Genomic DNA, 16,003 nt, shown 5'->3' with positions numbered 1-16,003 from the left:
ATGGTCATAGATTTTAGCAAAAACAGAATAATAGTTCCCCCCTCTAAGATAAATGGTGAATTAGTAAAGAGGGTATCAACCTTTAAATACTTGGGAGTTGAAATCGATTCTAAACTAACTTTTAATGAATGTGCACTGAACAAAACTAAGAAAATGCACCAGAGGATGTATTTCCTTAGGAAACTACATAATTTTAGATTAGACAGACACATCCTTGTAATGTAAAGTCTCCTCCAGAGTGAACTGTCCTTTGGCCTTATCTGCCTGTTTGGCAACATGCATGTTAAGGACCAAAAGAGACTGCAGCGTATGATTAGGATGGCCGGTAAGATCATTGGAGCTGTACAATGAGTTTATCTTAAAAAAGACTGACCAAATCCTCAATGACCCCACTCATCCTCTCCATCATAAATTTATGAGAAGTAATAGGTCAACAGGTAGACTTTTAAAACAGAGAATCAGAACAGAAAGGTACAATAAATCAATAAATCATTTAGCGATCAGATTGTATAATGATCAAGCACATCGCAAGCTATCACATTTTTAGCTACCTGATAATATTAGTAATTTTTAACGTTAGATGTTGGACTGTCACTGTTAATTTCTGTCATTGTTATTTCTTTTTATGTGACTGTGGTGTCTATGTTTTTAGAGAATGTTGTGACAAGGGCGCCTAATGAATGAGCACATGAATTTCCCCTTTTGGGATAATAAAGTTCACCTTAACCTTGATTAAAATAGAAAACAGATTTTCAAACAAATTAAAATACTACCGTGTTGTTCCGAATATAAGACAATGTTTTTCTTTCTTAGAAATACGTCTGAAAAAACGGGTTCGTCTTATATTCAGGGTCTAGACTTTTAGGGTGCGTTCACACTTGTCATGTTTGGTTCGATTAAAACGAACCCTGGTGCGATTGCTCGGTTAGTGCGGTTCATTTGAACATATGTGAACGCTGCCATCCGAACCCTGGTGCGCACCAAACAAGCGTGCCGAGACCGCTAAAAACATGGGTCTCGGGCCGCTTCCAAACGAACTCTGGTGCGGTTCGATTGATATATGAACGCAACACGGACCAAAGACATGTAAACGAACCTAAAACAGGACGTGCGTGCTGTCACAAGATGCGACGCTACAAGTCAGCTGATTTGATGACGCGGAAAGATCGGTGTATCCAAAATGAGTAGAGGGCAAACGTGGAGCAACGAGGAGGTAAAGTGCCTCATCAATATATGCAGATCTTCGTTTCTGCATACAACGGAGGAAATCCTGGTGCTGTTTTGAATGTTTTGAACATTTTATGAGCTCTTCGTGAGTTCTCAGCTGGTAAAAATAAAACCATATGTACACGCGTAAAATGAGCGCGTTTAATCCAGCACACAGCATTGTTTTGAATGTTTGGTAAGCAAGCTCCGTCGCGAAATATACGTCACAAAAGCTGACCAATCAGGTTGTGACCGTATCCCTATGCCTTTGGTTCGTTAACTTTAGGTTCACTGTTAAAAATGCCAGTGTGAATGCTAAGCGGAGCAGGACTATATGTTTTGTTTTTTGGTCCGGACCAAACAAACCGAACTACAAGTGTGAACGATTACCATTTACATTTCAATAATACACCCACTACAATAGGTGGTGCCAAATACACGAGTGTGCCAGGAAATATGGTGTGTCAGAGTGTAATGTTAGAAGATTGCAAGCGCAAAAAGATAAAACGTTAACAGTCAAAAAAGAAAAGCTTACCGTTTAACAGCTGTGTGACTGTCATGTTTGTGTGCCTCACTGATGGGACCAAACTTCCTCAGTATGTGATTTTTAAGACGTAAGGCGGTACCCAAATTTGAACTACAATAAAATTTCACTTCTACTGTTAATGAAATTTTGGGAGGCTACATGGTTTTCACTATGAGATGGGTAGGCTAATTGTTATATAATGGGCTACAGGTTATTTTTATGGTATGCCAAAAAGTGTTTATTTTTTAATGTGATCGTTTGTACATTTTACCAGTATTTACCATACTTTCAATACAAAAATTTAAATATGAAAAATATGAAAATTATTTTCAAATAAAAGAATTTCTTTTCTTCATTTTTCCCAAATTTTGAACGGTTGTGTAATGTTATTACTATCATATCAAAAAATCTATTTTTGAAACAGAAATGAGCAATTGCAATGCCATAATGTCATGTTTTGCATATTGTTTGTGTGTGTTCAGTGTTGTTGGGAGTGTTGGACCAGCGCATGAGTGACAAAATCTTTCAGGCTACGATTGAGAGGAGACTGGCTCTGTTGCTGGGCGATGCATTGGGTACAGGGCGTCGCTTCAAGAGAGCAACTAGTGCGGGAAACAACAGTGTGCAGGTTTGTAAATCATCTGTGTTATGTGGCCTTATTCTATTCGTGCTTTCCATGCATGAGCTCATTGGATTCATTTATAGAGCTCTTCCTGTGTGCATGTCTAATGCCTCTCTGGATTCTTAATCAATCTCTGTCTTTGTGGCACATGCCCACACCTGCTCTCCCTCCCCGCATCATCATTCAGGGACAAGGAGTATCCATGGCAACACCCTCCTATTCATCCTTGGCCTGCAGAGCCACTCAAAAAACAACCATTTCACTCCTCAGCTGTCGGCGCGTCTTACTCCAGCTGCAGTCTCAGATAAATTATTGAACACAGCTTGCAGACAGCTAGTGTGATTCTTAAAGCATTAATTGCTTCTTCTGCCTACATAGAGAAGATTTTTCCGTTTCATAGAGACCCGATTGCAGACTAGCTGACCTTATGGTTTCCAAGTGACTTGTGTTAATAACAAGTCGTAGTCCGTTAATGGCCGCTAATTAGCTGAGAAGGAATGGAGCTGTGTTAATGATACTCAATGATGTCGTTTCTCAGTGCAAGCACTCTTAAAGTGAATGTGGGTTGATGATAATCTGCAACGCTTGGATGTACTTGGATGTTATTATGACATTGTGTGGCCATCCTCTGTGCTGTTTCTGATAACGCACCCTGAGATGAGCTTTTAACGTCCCTGGCCAGTGAGAGTTCACTACTCAGGGCTCGTAATGTAGGTCAAGCTCAGGTGAAGCCCACACATTGCCGCTCTCTTTTTCCAGCCCAATAACCATGTAGACTAGAAACATATTAGACACGTCTTTTAGACCCTCAGTCTCTCTGAAAGCCTTTTGGGGTTTTTGTCTAAAAGACATTTAGATGTTAAGAAGCTAATTGTAGCCTATTCAGAGTTCTGATTCATATGTTTGTGTGTGGGGAACAATTGGCATTTGCTTACATCTAATTGAAGTTCTGAGTTAGGAAAATGTACCCAAAAAGATCAATTCTGTCATCATTTTTGTCAGTTCAAAGCTGTTTGACTTTCTCTTTTCTATGAAACATAAAATATGAAGTTCTTAAGAAAAGCCTGGGCATTATTTTTAATTAAATGTAAGTGAATGCAAATTGGGGCTGTTATAGGGTTAGTTAACCCAAAAATGAAAATTCTGTCATTAATTACACACCCTCATGTTGTTCCTTTTGTTCGTCTTTGGAACACAAAGATCTTTTTGATGAAATCTGAGAGATTTCCGTTCCTCCATAGACAGCTACGCAACTACCACTTTGACACTTCAAAATATAAAGAGATCGTCAAACTAATCCATTTAAATTAAGTGGTTTAGTCAAAATTTCTCAACCGAACCTGGTTGACGCGTGAGAACAAACCTCATTGGTTCTAACAGAAGCTCAGACGTGCTGCATAACACACAATAATGAACCTCATTGGTTCTCGCACATCAATGAACATGCTTGAGCTTCTGTGAGATGATGAATGTTTATATGTGAATAAAAGCCTAATTCAATCTGTTCATCATATATATAGTGTAAAGTGATCGTGTCTCTTCAGAGAATTAGGACTAAACCTCTAAATTCATATGGATTAGATTTTATAAAAAAATATCTGCATTTGTGTTCTGAAGATGAACGAAAGTCTTACGGTTTTGGAACGACATGAGGGTGAGTAAATTAATTTTCATCTTTGGGTGAACTAGCCCTTTAAGCTTCAAAATTGCACCATAAAAATATCATAAAGTATACGCAAGTGTTCTTTTAGTATTGATCAGTAGTATCAAAAATATATATTAGATTAGATGATTAGATTATATTTTTATTTTCAGTTTTCATTTTTATTTTGTCTTAAGTTTTAATAATGTTGTTATGTGCTTTTGTCATTTTATTACTTTTTTTGGAGCTTTCATTTATTTCCATTTCAGTTTTAGTGATTTTAGTACTTCAACTTAATCATTCAGTCTCATTTTGAGAATGAAATCATTTCTTTCAATTGAACTGATCTTAATACACAATGTAAAATTGTAAAAATAAAAACAGTTGAAAATGATGTTCTCTATAAACTCCTACAAAAAGAGTCTTGAGAATGTTTTGCTATAAATTGATCTTAATTTTGGATTGAATCGTTTCAAATGCTGAATGACAAGAATTTTGCATCTGTGTGAATATTTTTGGTATAAAGACATTGCAGGGAATTGAATTGCACATTGTACTTTGTGTAAAGTTTTTTTGTTTAAAATTTTGGTCAGATTGTACTGACCACTCGTCTTGTGGGCCCTGACAACCCTCTGGAGATTGTCTACTTTGTGGAAGGAGCTAACGGACAGAGACTTCCCGCCACAACCACAGCGAACATGCTCAACAGTCTTGAAGTACAGCATGCAGCGATCATCATGGGATACCGCATCCAGGGAATATTAGCACAACGTGAGCATTCAGACTTTTGATTCTTTCAGTAGACAAAGTCAGTGGGAGAGAAACTACATAACATAGCATTGCAATAAACCAAAAGCCAATAATGGTAAAAGTAAACAATGATGAAGTGGTCATTTAAATGATTTTGATTGATGGAAACATAGCAAGCAGTGGTTTTTGTGGTAACATTCTTTATTTCTACTGCTCTAAACGTCAAAGAGGAGAGTTCATATAGCGTGACATCTCAAGAGAGCTCTGCCTTTTTATGTAACATTTATACAGTATGTGGCCGGCTTACAACTGCATCACCCACAGCATAAACACTAGATTCATTAGACTAAATTTAGTGGCTTCCTGTTGTATAACATCTTAGGCTTTTGAATTTTTAATAGGTCTCCAATTACAGTGAATTCAAAAACAGGACCGATCCAAATTATGGATGTTTGCTGTTGGATGTTAATGGATTCAACATCATAAAATGTTCCAGATTCAGTATCAGTATATGGCTGATTTTAATGCAAATCAACAAGATTTTGGATATTTAATTTATTTTACTTTTAGATGATTTTTGCCATCAACTAATGCTCAATTAAAGTTAATCTTTAAAACACAAATCATTTAGTAACACTGTTAAATGTAATCTTAAGCTGATATACATCCATTATTTAGGGCCGTTCACACACAACGCGTTTTTTCATTCCACTGCTCTACTTTTCCATTGTTTTTCAATGTAAACATACACTAGACAGACATCTTTAACCTTTGCGCTTGGGTCTCATGTCTTTTGCAGCGTCTCGCGCCAGATACAGCGTTCTAAAAACACGGCGCTCAAGTTAAGACAGGGTTCCCACGCGTCCTGGAAAACCTGGAAAATGAAAGACCAATTTTCCAGTCCTGGAAAACACATGGAAAATGGGAAAAAAAGTAAAATGTCCTGGAAACGTTTGCGTTGTCCTGGAAAATAATTGTCCCTCCTTGTGGATGAACACAAACGGGTTAAACATTTTACGCATGAATGTCTGTTTTCAAGCAAGTACGCAATTTGACATCTCAGTACGCTGGTAGGACTTGCCCCTCTAAACTACGGACATTGTGAGTTCTGTGGCAAATGTGCACGTGCGGTACTCCTGTCTGACAACCAGTGTTAATTTCGTTAACGAAAACTATGATGAAAAATGTTCGTTGACGACCTTTTTTTCCCTGACTAAGACAAGACGATGAGAGACGACACCCACGTCATTAAACGATAACTGTGACTAATAACACATGCAATATCGTTGACAAAATAAGACGAGACTGAAATGTGTATAAAACATTTTTTAAACTTGACCAAAACCACTTGTTTTGCTGAATAAATGAGACAACACATTACATTCTGTTTTTACCAGATTTAAATAATGAATCCTCTCTACACTGTTGACGAAGCGCGGGTGATCAGAAAACACAAACAAGTAAGCTGGAGTTCAGTGATCTTCATTTGAGATTTTCTACTTAAATTAAAGTGTCATTCAGTCGGTCTGTGTTCTGTCACGAGCTGTTTGCGCGATTAAATCTGCGATCAAAATGCAGGCTAATACAGCAGTGTTTGTAATGTTGATCATATTATTCAAGCAAGAATGCAATGTTTCCCGAATATCCACGATTTCAAACGTGACATTTAGGGCTGTCGCGGTTATGAAAATTACCTTGCGGTTATTATGGGTGGCTCAATAGCGCGGTCTGCGGTATTACCGCCGTTTTTTTTTTTGTTTGTTTTTTTTACAAACCTAATTTATCCTGATTTTACTGCATAAAAAGCTCTGTTGTTGAGTTATTATGTAGCATAAATTGTTGCTTTTTAACTGACAAAGAGACACGTTTTAAAACATTTTTGTTTATTGTTAAATGCAAAACAGCAACAAAAACATGCCTTTTCCCATTAAAAAAATAAAAGAAATCAAATAATTTTAACGTATAATTGATATAATTGTCCCTATATCGAGGATCTAAAAAACTGGCCTTTGCCAAAAGTTTTTGTAAGGCAGCTGGTTCATACTTCCCCTGTAGAACATTACACATTTTGTGCTTTATGTCCGATGTTAAGGTGGTATCCTCGCTTGATGGTTTAAGCATATCTTCTGTCAGGAGTTTCAGGACGGGTTTGACAGAAGACACTGTAACGTAGCTTTCGCCAGACAGCAGATCCGTAAACTCAGCTGCGGGTTGGGTACTCTTGTATCATTATTAATTTATTTAACATCAAATGCACATGACGAATTGTAAAACAAGGCCACAAAAAAAAAAAAAAAAAAAAAAACTGAATACTGCGGTTGCCGCGGTTTCTGCGGTTGCTTTCCTTCCTCTGCGGTTGGCTTGTCAATAGCGCGGATTTACAATATTGCGGTTACCGCGACAGCCCTAGTGACATTGATTTTATACAACAGTTCAACAAGCTAAGGGTAACTTTTGTTAAGTGATGATGTAACTTTACTACATTTAAAACAGTATTGTCAGTAGCCGATCATTGCTCTATTTTGCAACGAAAGCCACAGCAGAACTGCAGCACACAGCGGTGATTCGTGAACGAATCTGTGGCTTAGTATGAACAGGGTTTTTCCTGCATTGAAATTTTTTTGGCGGCCGCCAAGACAAATTTTTGGCCCGCCAAAGCCTTATTTGATGAGTTATTGTGATTTATGAGTGTAGAATAGATGACTGTTGCACTTGTGATACGGCCGTGTTAACTGAGTGACAGAGAACGAGCAGAGAGCTCCTCCCCCGCGCGCGCTCTCTCTCTGTCTGTCGATGTCTTCTCATATTTCACACATTGGCTCATATTTCACATATTAATCAAAATCAAAAGGTCGGAAGACCGAATCCATGTTGCACGTGCCGCATTCGGGCAATTTTTTCCTTGAATTCCCGCTGAGTGTGAACTGCGCGCAAAAAATATCGACTCTTCTCTGACCAGCTGACAAAACATTATATTCTGTTATGAAGTGTATTCTGTATTGACAAATCTTTCGCGATGTTCTAACAGACGGGATTCGCACACAACGCGTCTGCTAATGTCTGATTCGCGAACCAATGACTCCTTTGAATCGAATCATTTTAGCGACTGGTTAGAACAACTGATCCGTCCAACACTGAACGAACGAATCAGTTTATTCATTTACTCAGAACACCTCTGAAACGAGAACACAAGTGTGCTTACCCAATTTAGCAAGAGTGAATAGTAAGAATTAGTTTAATCATCCACAGTCATTCAGCTTATTTATGTTGACAATGTGTAGTGAAATATAATTTAGTGTAGACTGGAGTGAGGTGAGACCAGAACAAAGTTGTTAGCTAGCTGATAATTTTACAAAATTGTATATGGTAGAAAATTAGGCTATTTGTTAATTTTTTAATGCTACTTTTTAATATTGGTATGATTATACAAAAACAATTATCAGTAAATATTGTAAAAAATGAGGATCAAAAGAAACAAACATCAAGGTAGAGATCATACATAATATCAGATGTCAAAATAAGATAAGCAAAAATTACAAACGGTTTCTTTGCATTTATTTGAAATGTATTGTCAGTATTGCGCTCACAGATCACGTAGGTAGAGTACTTTTTTACTGTGTGTGTGGATGACCATGTCTGTCAGACACCACCGAAGACCATTTTTGACCCAGGAAAAACCCTGATGAACGAATCGTGAGATTTAATGATCCGTTCATAAATACAGCCACTTGCTTCGTTACTGAATGAATGAATGACTCGTTGACTGACTCACTCACTCACTCACTCACTCACTCACTCACTCATAAAGACAGTGACTTACCACCACCTACTGGCAATTTTAATTTAATACAACAACAAGTGAACAAGTGTGTGTGTGTGTGTGTGTTTTGCGGACTGTCGACGCCATGTGGAGGGCAAAAAACATTTAAAGATTGTGGCCAGTACAGTACAAAATGTCTATATTTTGTAATCAAAAAAATAGGTTTTATTGTTTTTTTTTATAACCATTTTCTAGCCGGTGAATGGGGAAATTACTGCGTGCAAAGTAATGGAGATGCAAAAGTCTGCAAAAAAAAAAGCTGCACAACACAAGTGATACTCAAAATATTTTTACGAAGTTGGCAGGTCTGGTGACGCTACCAACCAATCAAATTGCACATTTCCTTAGCACAGTTCTGCTTCCCAGTGTTTTCATCAGTCTTTGTTGCTAGATTTATCGGTTTTTCATACCCAAGTAAGGATTTATTTATCCAAAGAAGGGCCAAAGCTAGCGACTTTCTGTTAAAGAGTGTTGCTGTTTCGTAGTATATCGAGTGAGAGGTTTTTCTCCCTCTCTCTGTTGAGTGACAGAGGAGCAGTGGAGAGCTGTGGGCGTGTCGTCACTCATACCTTTGCATGAAATATATTTTTGGTTTTAGTGGAGCCGTAGCGAGCACGACGACAGCTTCGAGATGGCGACGGGTAACAGGTAGTCTTACCGGGCCACGTTCCACTCAGTATTTCATACTTATTCTATTGTCCGACAGCAGAAACAAAAAACATGTAAGTAAGCAAGTAGAGGAAAGCAGGTGGCATTGTGAAAGACAACAATCTTTGCACAACTATAATACAGATATAACGGTATAGGTACAATATCACATCTGTCTCCATGTGATAATATCGGTATATCGCCCCGGTCTTAGTTGTGATAACTTGACTCGCACTGTTGCAGCTGGAAAAAGTCTTGAAAATGTCCTGGAAAAGTCCTGGAAAATCATTTCAAGAAAAGAGTGGGAACCCTGTAAAAGAAGTTAAACTTTTAAAAAACACGTTTCTATACTTTGCGCTTTTTTTCATTCCTTTGACCAACGTCTCGCATTTTTAACAGCAAAACACGTTCTGTTTTAACTGGCCCTTGTGGTGATGATACACAAGGCAACTTTTTGAGCAATGTTACTAGGCAATGTTGCCGTCAACGGGCAACAAGGTAAGACACAGGGCCCATGACCAATCTAAAGTATCCAGATAGAAATTTGTTGCCCATTCCCAATGGGAAAGTGGCCAAGCAACATTGCTTTGTAACATCGCGCTGCAAGATTGATCAAAGTTGCTCCATGTAATGCCCCACCTTTATACTGTACTTTTTATGTTATATTGCTCAAATTCACTTGTAGCAAATTATGACTTATCTATATCGGCCAGAGTTGTAGTATCGGTTCATCCTTACTTAAAGGATTTGTTCACTTCAAAATTAAAATTTCCTGATATTTTACTCACCCCCACTTCATCCTAGGTGTTCGTGTCTTTCTTTCTTCAGTCGAAAAGAAATTACTTTTTTTGAGGAAAACATTCCAGGATTTTTCTCCACATCATAGACTTCAATGGCAACCAAAATGTTGAAGGTCCTAATCAATGCAGTTTCAAAGGGCTTTTAAAGGGCTTCAGAGGCTCTTCACGATCCCAGACGAGGAATAGGGTCTCATCTAGCGAATCATTAAACATTTTTTTTTTAATTATATACTTTTTAACCTACATTGCTCATCTTGCGTTGCTCTGCAACGTGCCACGGATTGCGTAATCACGTCGGAAAGGTCACGCTAGACGTAGGCAGAAGTACCACCTCAAGCGAACGTGTGAGGCCTAATGCAAATGCCCTTTACTAAAAACACTCCATCTTTAACTTCAAAATCGTCCAACATCGTTGTTTTACCTTTTTTTTGCTAAAGGACGTCTGTGCACTTTGTAAACACGGGGTGGTACTTACACCTACGTCTAGCGTGACCTTTCCGACGTAATTGCGTAATCATTGGCACGCTGCAGAGAAGTGCAAGATGAGCAATGTAGGTTAAAAAGTATAAATATATATATATTTTTTTTTTTGAAAATGACAGATCATTTTGCTAGATAAGACCCTATTCCTTGTCTGGGAAAGCGCAGAGCTTCTGAAGCCCTTGGAAACTGCATTCATTTGGACCTTCAACATTTTGGTTGCCATGGAAGTCTATGATGTGGAGAAAAATCCTGGAATGTTTTCCTCAAAAAACTTCATTTCTTTTCGACTGAAGAAAGAAAGATATAAACATTTTGGATGAGATGGGGGTGAGTAAAATATCAGGAAATTTACATTTTGAAGTCAACTTATCCTTTAAGGGGGAATTGACTTTCCTTTAAGTATCTGTGCCTTTAAACCATTGTTATTTTTCAGCTATACTATTCAGGTAGCTTGGTATAAACATGTCAACAGTTTAACTAACCAGTTTCTAACTGTTGCTCCACCATGATAGAAAAAGTACTGTAGAGGACAGTTTACGCTAATTGCAGATTGTGTCATGCTGTGTGGCAATGCTGTGAATGTAGTCTGTATGCTTGTTACTGCAATATTTTTTCATAAGAAGACTTTTTTTTTTATTATTGTAAAGGTAATACTTTTATTCGAGAAAACAACATTAAATTGATCAAGTGACAGTAAAGACATTTACAGTGTTACATAAGGTTTCAATTTCAATTTCTTTTTAGCATTCTTTTTAGTAAAGAATCCTGAAGAAAATATGAAGCAGCACAACTTTTTTCAACATTGATAATAATAAGAAATGTTTCTAGAGCAATGAAGCTAAAAATTCAGCTTTGCCATCACGGGAATAAATTACATTTTAAAATGTATTCAGATTTAAAAGGTAATAATATTTCACAATAGTAGTGTTTTACTGTATTTTCAGATCAAGTAAATAAAGCCTAGAAATCTTACCAACCCCAAACTTTTGAACAGTACAAATGGTCCAGTCACTGACATTCTTGTTTACCCCTGTGTATGTTCAGCTGTGGAGAAACAGGCCTCACCTCCGTCAGACACAGAGAAGACTAACACATGGATAATCGTAGGGGTGGTAGTCCCCGTGGTGGTGGTCGTCATTATAATATCTATCCTGTACTGGAAACTCTGCCGTACTGATAAACTGGAATTCCAGCCTGACACCATGAGCACCATCCAGCAAAGACAGAAGGTGAGAGAGAGTAATGAAATGTATTCTGCGATTATTGAAGCACTCCTTCTCCTGAAAAATTGCCCTGAAATGTTTTGAACTAACTTTCTGCCCTGAGGTTCAACCGTAGGTCATGTCGTCATTTAATTTTGTTTAATTTTCTGTCCGCCATGCCTGCTGTGACATTGCTAATAAGTAGGCGGCTCCTGTGAGTCTGAGCTGCTTATCTTTTCTTTGATTTAGATGTCTGTAGCTGGATACAAGCCAGCTTTGAAAGATCAGAATTGGATACGCGAGGATGTGTTTTTTATTTGGCTCTCTGCTACTCTACCTATTTATGCTCATAGTTATTCTTGGCATTGGGAAGGCGGATTCATTTAGCAAATGAGTTGTTTTAGACAGTTCATTTCAATGATCTGATTTGGTCGTCCGTTGAGTCACAAGTCAAGCTTTCCCAGAAGTCGCTGTGTCATTTTTGTAGGGAAATAAATGTTTATCTTTTCTTTCTAATGTTTATCTCTATCTAATTTTTCCAGGTTTTTGTATGGGTTGTGTCCAGGCATGAGCTAAACATATTTTCAAAATTGACTAATGAGTGCGTTGTCTGAATGACTAGTCAGTCTTAAGGAATCCATGTGTATGTAGAAACATGTTTAGAAAAGATCGCCATTTTTCAAAATTTCATAAAATATATACTTTTTAGATTACCTGCAGACCATCTGCCCATCCCTTGAATAGATTTTTTTTTTTTTTAAATTGGACTATGGATCACATCTTCAATTAGTGTGATTAATGCATTTTGTTGTGTTGGTTTGTTTTAACATAACATTTTTGTATGATTATTCTATAATTAGTATATAATTTAATTTGTTATGATTTAGTTTTTAATTTTATAGATTATTTTTTTTTTTTTAGATGATTATAGATTATTTTATAATTATCAATGTTGATATATATATATATATAGTGTATATACACTGTAAAATAAAAAAATAACAAATTATATATATATATATATATATACATACATTTATTTTATTTTTTTAAAAATTGTGTATATATAAGTATAAGTGTGTGTATATATGTACATTTTATATAAAAAAAATTTGACCCTTTAAGTTAATTTCATCCTATTGAATCATCTTTAAAGCACCACCGTTATAATCACACACATTATTACTTTGTCTTTGGCTATTGCGTCACATCCCACACTGTTTTTGAGTGCCCTCTCCTTACAATCAAATGAATTCAGACATCACTAGTCTACTATAACCAGACTTGTCATGTACAAGCACACACACTTGCAGAGTCACAGCAGTAATGAAGTCTAGCACTCAGCTGGCTATTGCGTTTAATGCTCCGCAGTGATGTTTTTATCCAGAGCAGCGCCGGCTGATCCTCTCAGTCTGACCTCCCTGATTTAACTACACTCGTCTGAGGGCCACATAGTCATTACACACTCCATGTGTGCCCTTACTAGCACACTTACTACCCTCAAGAACTAGCCCCACTCTCATTTACATTCTCACCAGTGACCCTTCTTAATCCTTCAATGATGTTCTCTGATTTAATCAGTTTGCATTGTTAAATGGCCTGCTTCGCCCTTTATTCTTCATGCTTTTACTTAAGTCAATGCTTTGTGAGTTTGACAAAATGTACTTTAACACAAAGGGACGGTTTACCCAAAAATGAAAATTCTGTCATCATTTGCTTACCATCAAGGTTTGTAAATGATGGCAGATTTTTCGATTTTAGGTGAATTATACCTTTAAATGAGCAGTTTTTTAAAGGTGCATTATGTTTTTTTGTTGTTGTTGTTGCATTAATATATTTTGGTTACACCTTACAATAAGATTCAATTTAGATATTAGGTATCATGAAATGAGCATGAATACTTTTACTGCATTTTATAGGTTTAATCTAAGTTCTAATACATCTTTATACCTGTTCTAATACATTTTTAACATTTGAATAAATTAATTTAAAAAAATGTTTTGCAATTTGTGTTCCTGCAAATACATTGGAGCCCATTTAGAGCTTCTCTATCCCTGGTTCAATTAACACACATCCATTCATATCTTAACTCCCATGCTTGTGCAGTCCACCTCCTCATTACAGAAATCAATACCAGTAATCCAGAGGTCAATGACTCCTGTCAAGAGCAAAGAGCTTTTAGATAGTAGTAATGAGGAGGAGGAAGAAGAAGAGGAGGAGGAGGAGGAAGAAGAAGAGGAAGGTGAAGAGGAGGAGGAAGAAGAAGAAGAAGATGACGAGGAGGAAGAGGAAGAAAGGAGAGGAAAGAAGGTAGAGGCTGGTAGATGAGTCGCCATAGTATACTGTAGACTGTAGAATATTCCTCCAGTTAGTCCTCACACAGGAAGTACAAGATTCCTCTTCCTCTTTGCCCCTCAGCAGTCCGAGGCACCAGAGTAACTGTGTCAGTGTCTTCTGTGTTTGGACCATTTTGTAGTTCTCTGTGCACCCTGTTGACTTGTAGTCTGATTTCTTAGTAATCTTTTAAATTAATCCTCTTACATGAATGCAGCAGAAGAACAACTCACAAATGATGTCTTGAAGGAACACTCCACTATTTTTGAAAATAGGCTAATTTTCCAACTCCCCTAGAGTTAAACAGTTGAGTTTTACCGTTTTTCGAATCCATTCAGCCGATCTCCGGGTCTGGCGGTAGCACTTTTAGCATAGATCATTGAATCTGATTAGACCGTTAGCATCTCGCTCAAAAAAAATTACCAAAAAGTTTCAATATTTTTCCTATTTAAAACTTGACTCTTCTGTAGTTACATTGTGAACTAAGACTGATGGAAAATGTTGCTATTTTCTAGGTCGATATGGCTTGGAACTATACTCTCATTCCTGCGTAATGATCAAGGAACTTTGCTGCCGTACCATGGGTGCTGCGGCGCAGTGATATTACACAGCTATGCTAAAAGTGCTACCGCCAGACCCAGAGATCGGCTGAATGGATTCGAAAACGATAAAACTCAACTGTTTAACTCTAGGGAGTTGAAAAATGAGCCTATTTTCAAAAATAGTGGAGTGTTCCTTTTTAAGGTTCACTCACTCACTGAATCATTTGAAGAGGTTCTGAATTAGCATCTGATTATCTTACTGAATCGCAAGTCATTATCCAATTGGAATTATTTGATCAAAAAAACAATAAAAAATAATAATATTGTGAAATATTACGATTTAAAAAATAACTGTTTTCATTCTGAATATATTTTAAAATGTATTTGTATTTTAGCAGTCATTTCTTCAGGCCTTCAGTGTCACATGATCCTTCAGAAATCAGTTTAATATGCTGGTTTAGTGCACAAGGAACATTTCTTATAATGAAAAAAACTGCATTTAATTGTCATAGACATGTTTTATAACATTATACATGTCTTTACTGATCAAATGAATGCATTCTTCCTGAATAAAAGTATTAATTTCTTTAAAAAGGAAAAAAAATGTACTGACCCTAAACTTTTGAACAGTAGTGTAGTTTTACAATTATCAATTGTTTGCTACCTCCTCGAGTACGAAGAATTGTTAGATTCCATTTAATTCCCATCCCTAACCATGTTTGTTAGTACCGTCGAAAATAGTGTTTGTGAGTAGTAGATAGAACATTCTAATATGTCGGTTACCTGTTGGAATCTGACTTGATGGGAATAGAAGCAACTTATCATCACCCTCATCCAAATCAGAAACCTGTAATACCTGCCAGAAGCTTAAAGAAAAAAGAGAGTATTGAGGAGGAGGAGGAGGAGGAGGAGGAAGAAGAAGAGGAGGAGAAAGAAATGCCCAAAGAAGAACCCAAGAAAGCTGTAAAGAAACCGTTGCCGTATAGAATGAGGAGGACGGAGGTATCTGTACAGTATCTAAAAGGAGTGTTGTGATGTAGAGATGTATTTCCTAGAATGCAGCAGTTAGTCCTAGTTTTTCCAATTGCGGATAACCTCACTTTATGGCACTGATAACCAGCAATTGGAGAGAAGAATATGTGTAATCTCAACAACAGATGTGTGTATTTGAATCTGTCAATACTAATGTCTCTTTTCGGCCATTTGGCCTAAGCCTGTGCAGCTTCGACTGTATTGTGGCCTAGATTTGGTTACAGCAGCAGTACATTTAAACAGAAACCAGATAAGAGCTTTCTTTCTCACAAACAGAATTTGTCTAAACAGCCTCATTTGCATTTGAAAGGGAATGTGATGGGAAACAGTGAAATAGACGTACTCCCAGAAGATGAGCATATTTCAGTCCGTCTCTATTGTGCAGCAATGCACGGC

At 37.2% G+C, this 16,003-nt stretch overlaps 1 protein-coding gene across 1 annotated transcript in view; it reads left to right on the top strand.

Annotated features, from left to right (window-relative positions):
• The window catches only part of LOC307131704 (UPF0606 protein KIAA1549), a gene marked incomplete at its 3' end in the record, with an annotated part of 88,146 nt that overhangs the window by 54,450 nt on the left and 17,693 nt on the right, over positions 1 to 16,003 (top strand). Inside the window, exons 9-11 of the mRNA XM_079825513.1 lie at positions 2,215 to 2,360; positions 4,590 to 4,767; positions 11,542 to 11,726. Of these exons, the coding sequence (XP_079681639.1) occupies positions 2,215 to 2,360; positions 4,590 to 4,767; positions 11,542 to 11,726 (509 nt within the window). The remainder of the gene's footprint in view (positions 1 to 2,214; positions 2,361 to 4,589; positions 4,768 to 11,541; positions 11,727 to 16,003) is intronic.

This window comes from Gobio gobio, assembly GCF_949357685.1.
Source record: "Gobio gobio genome assembly, chromosome: 9".
NCBI lineage: Eukaryota > Metazoa > Chordata > Actinopteri > Cypriniformes > Gobionidae > Gobio > Gobio gobio.
Note: the sequence above shows the minus strand (reverse complement) of the source record. Positions and strands in the feature narration are given on the sequence as shown.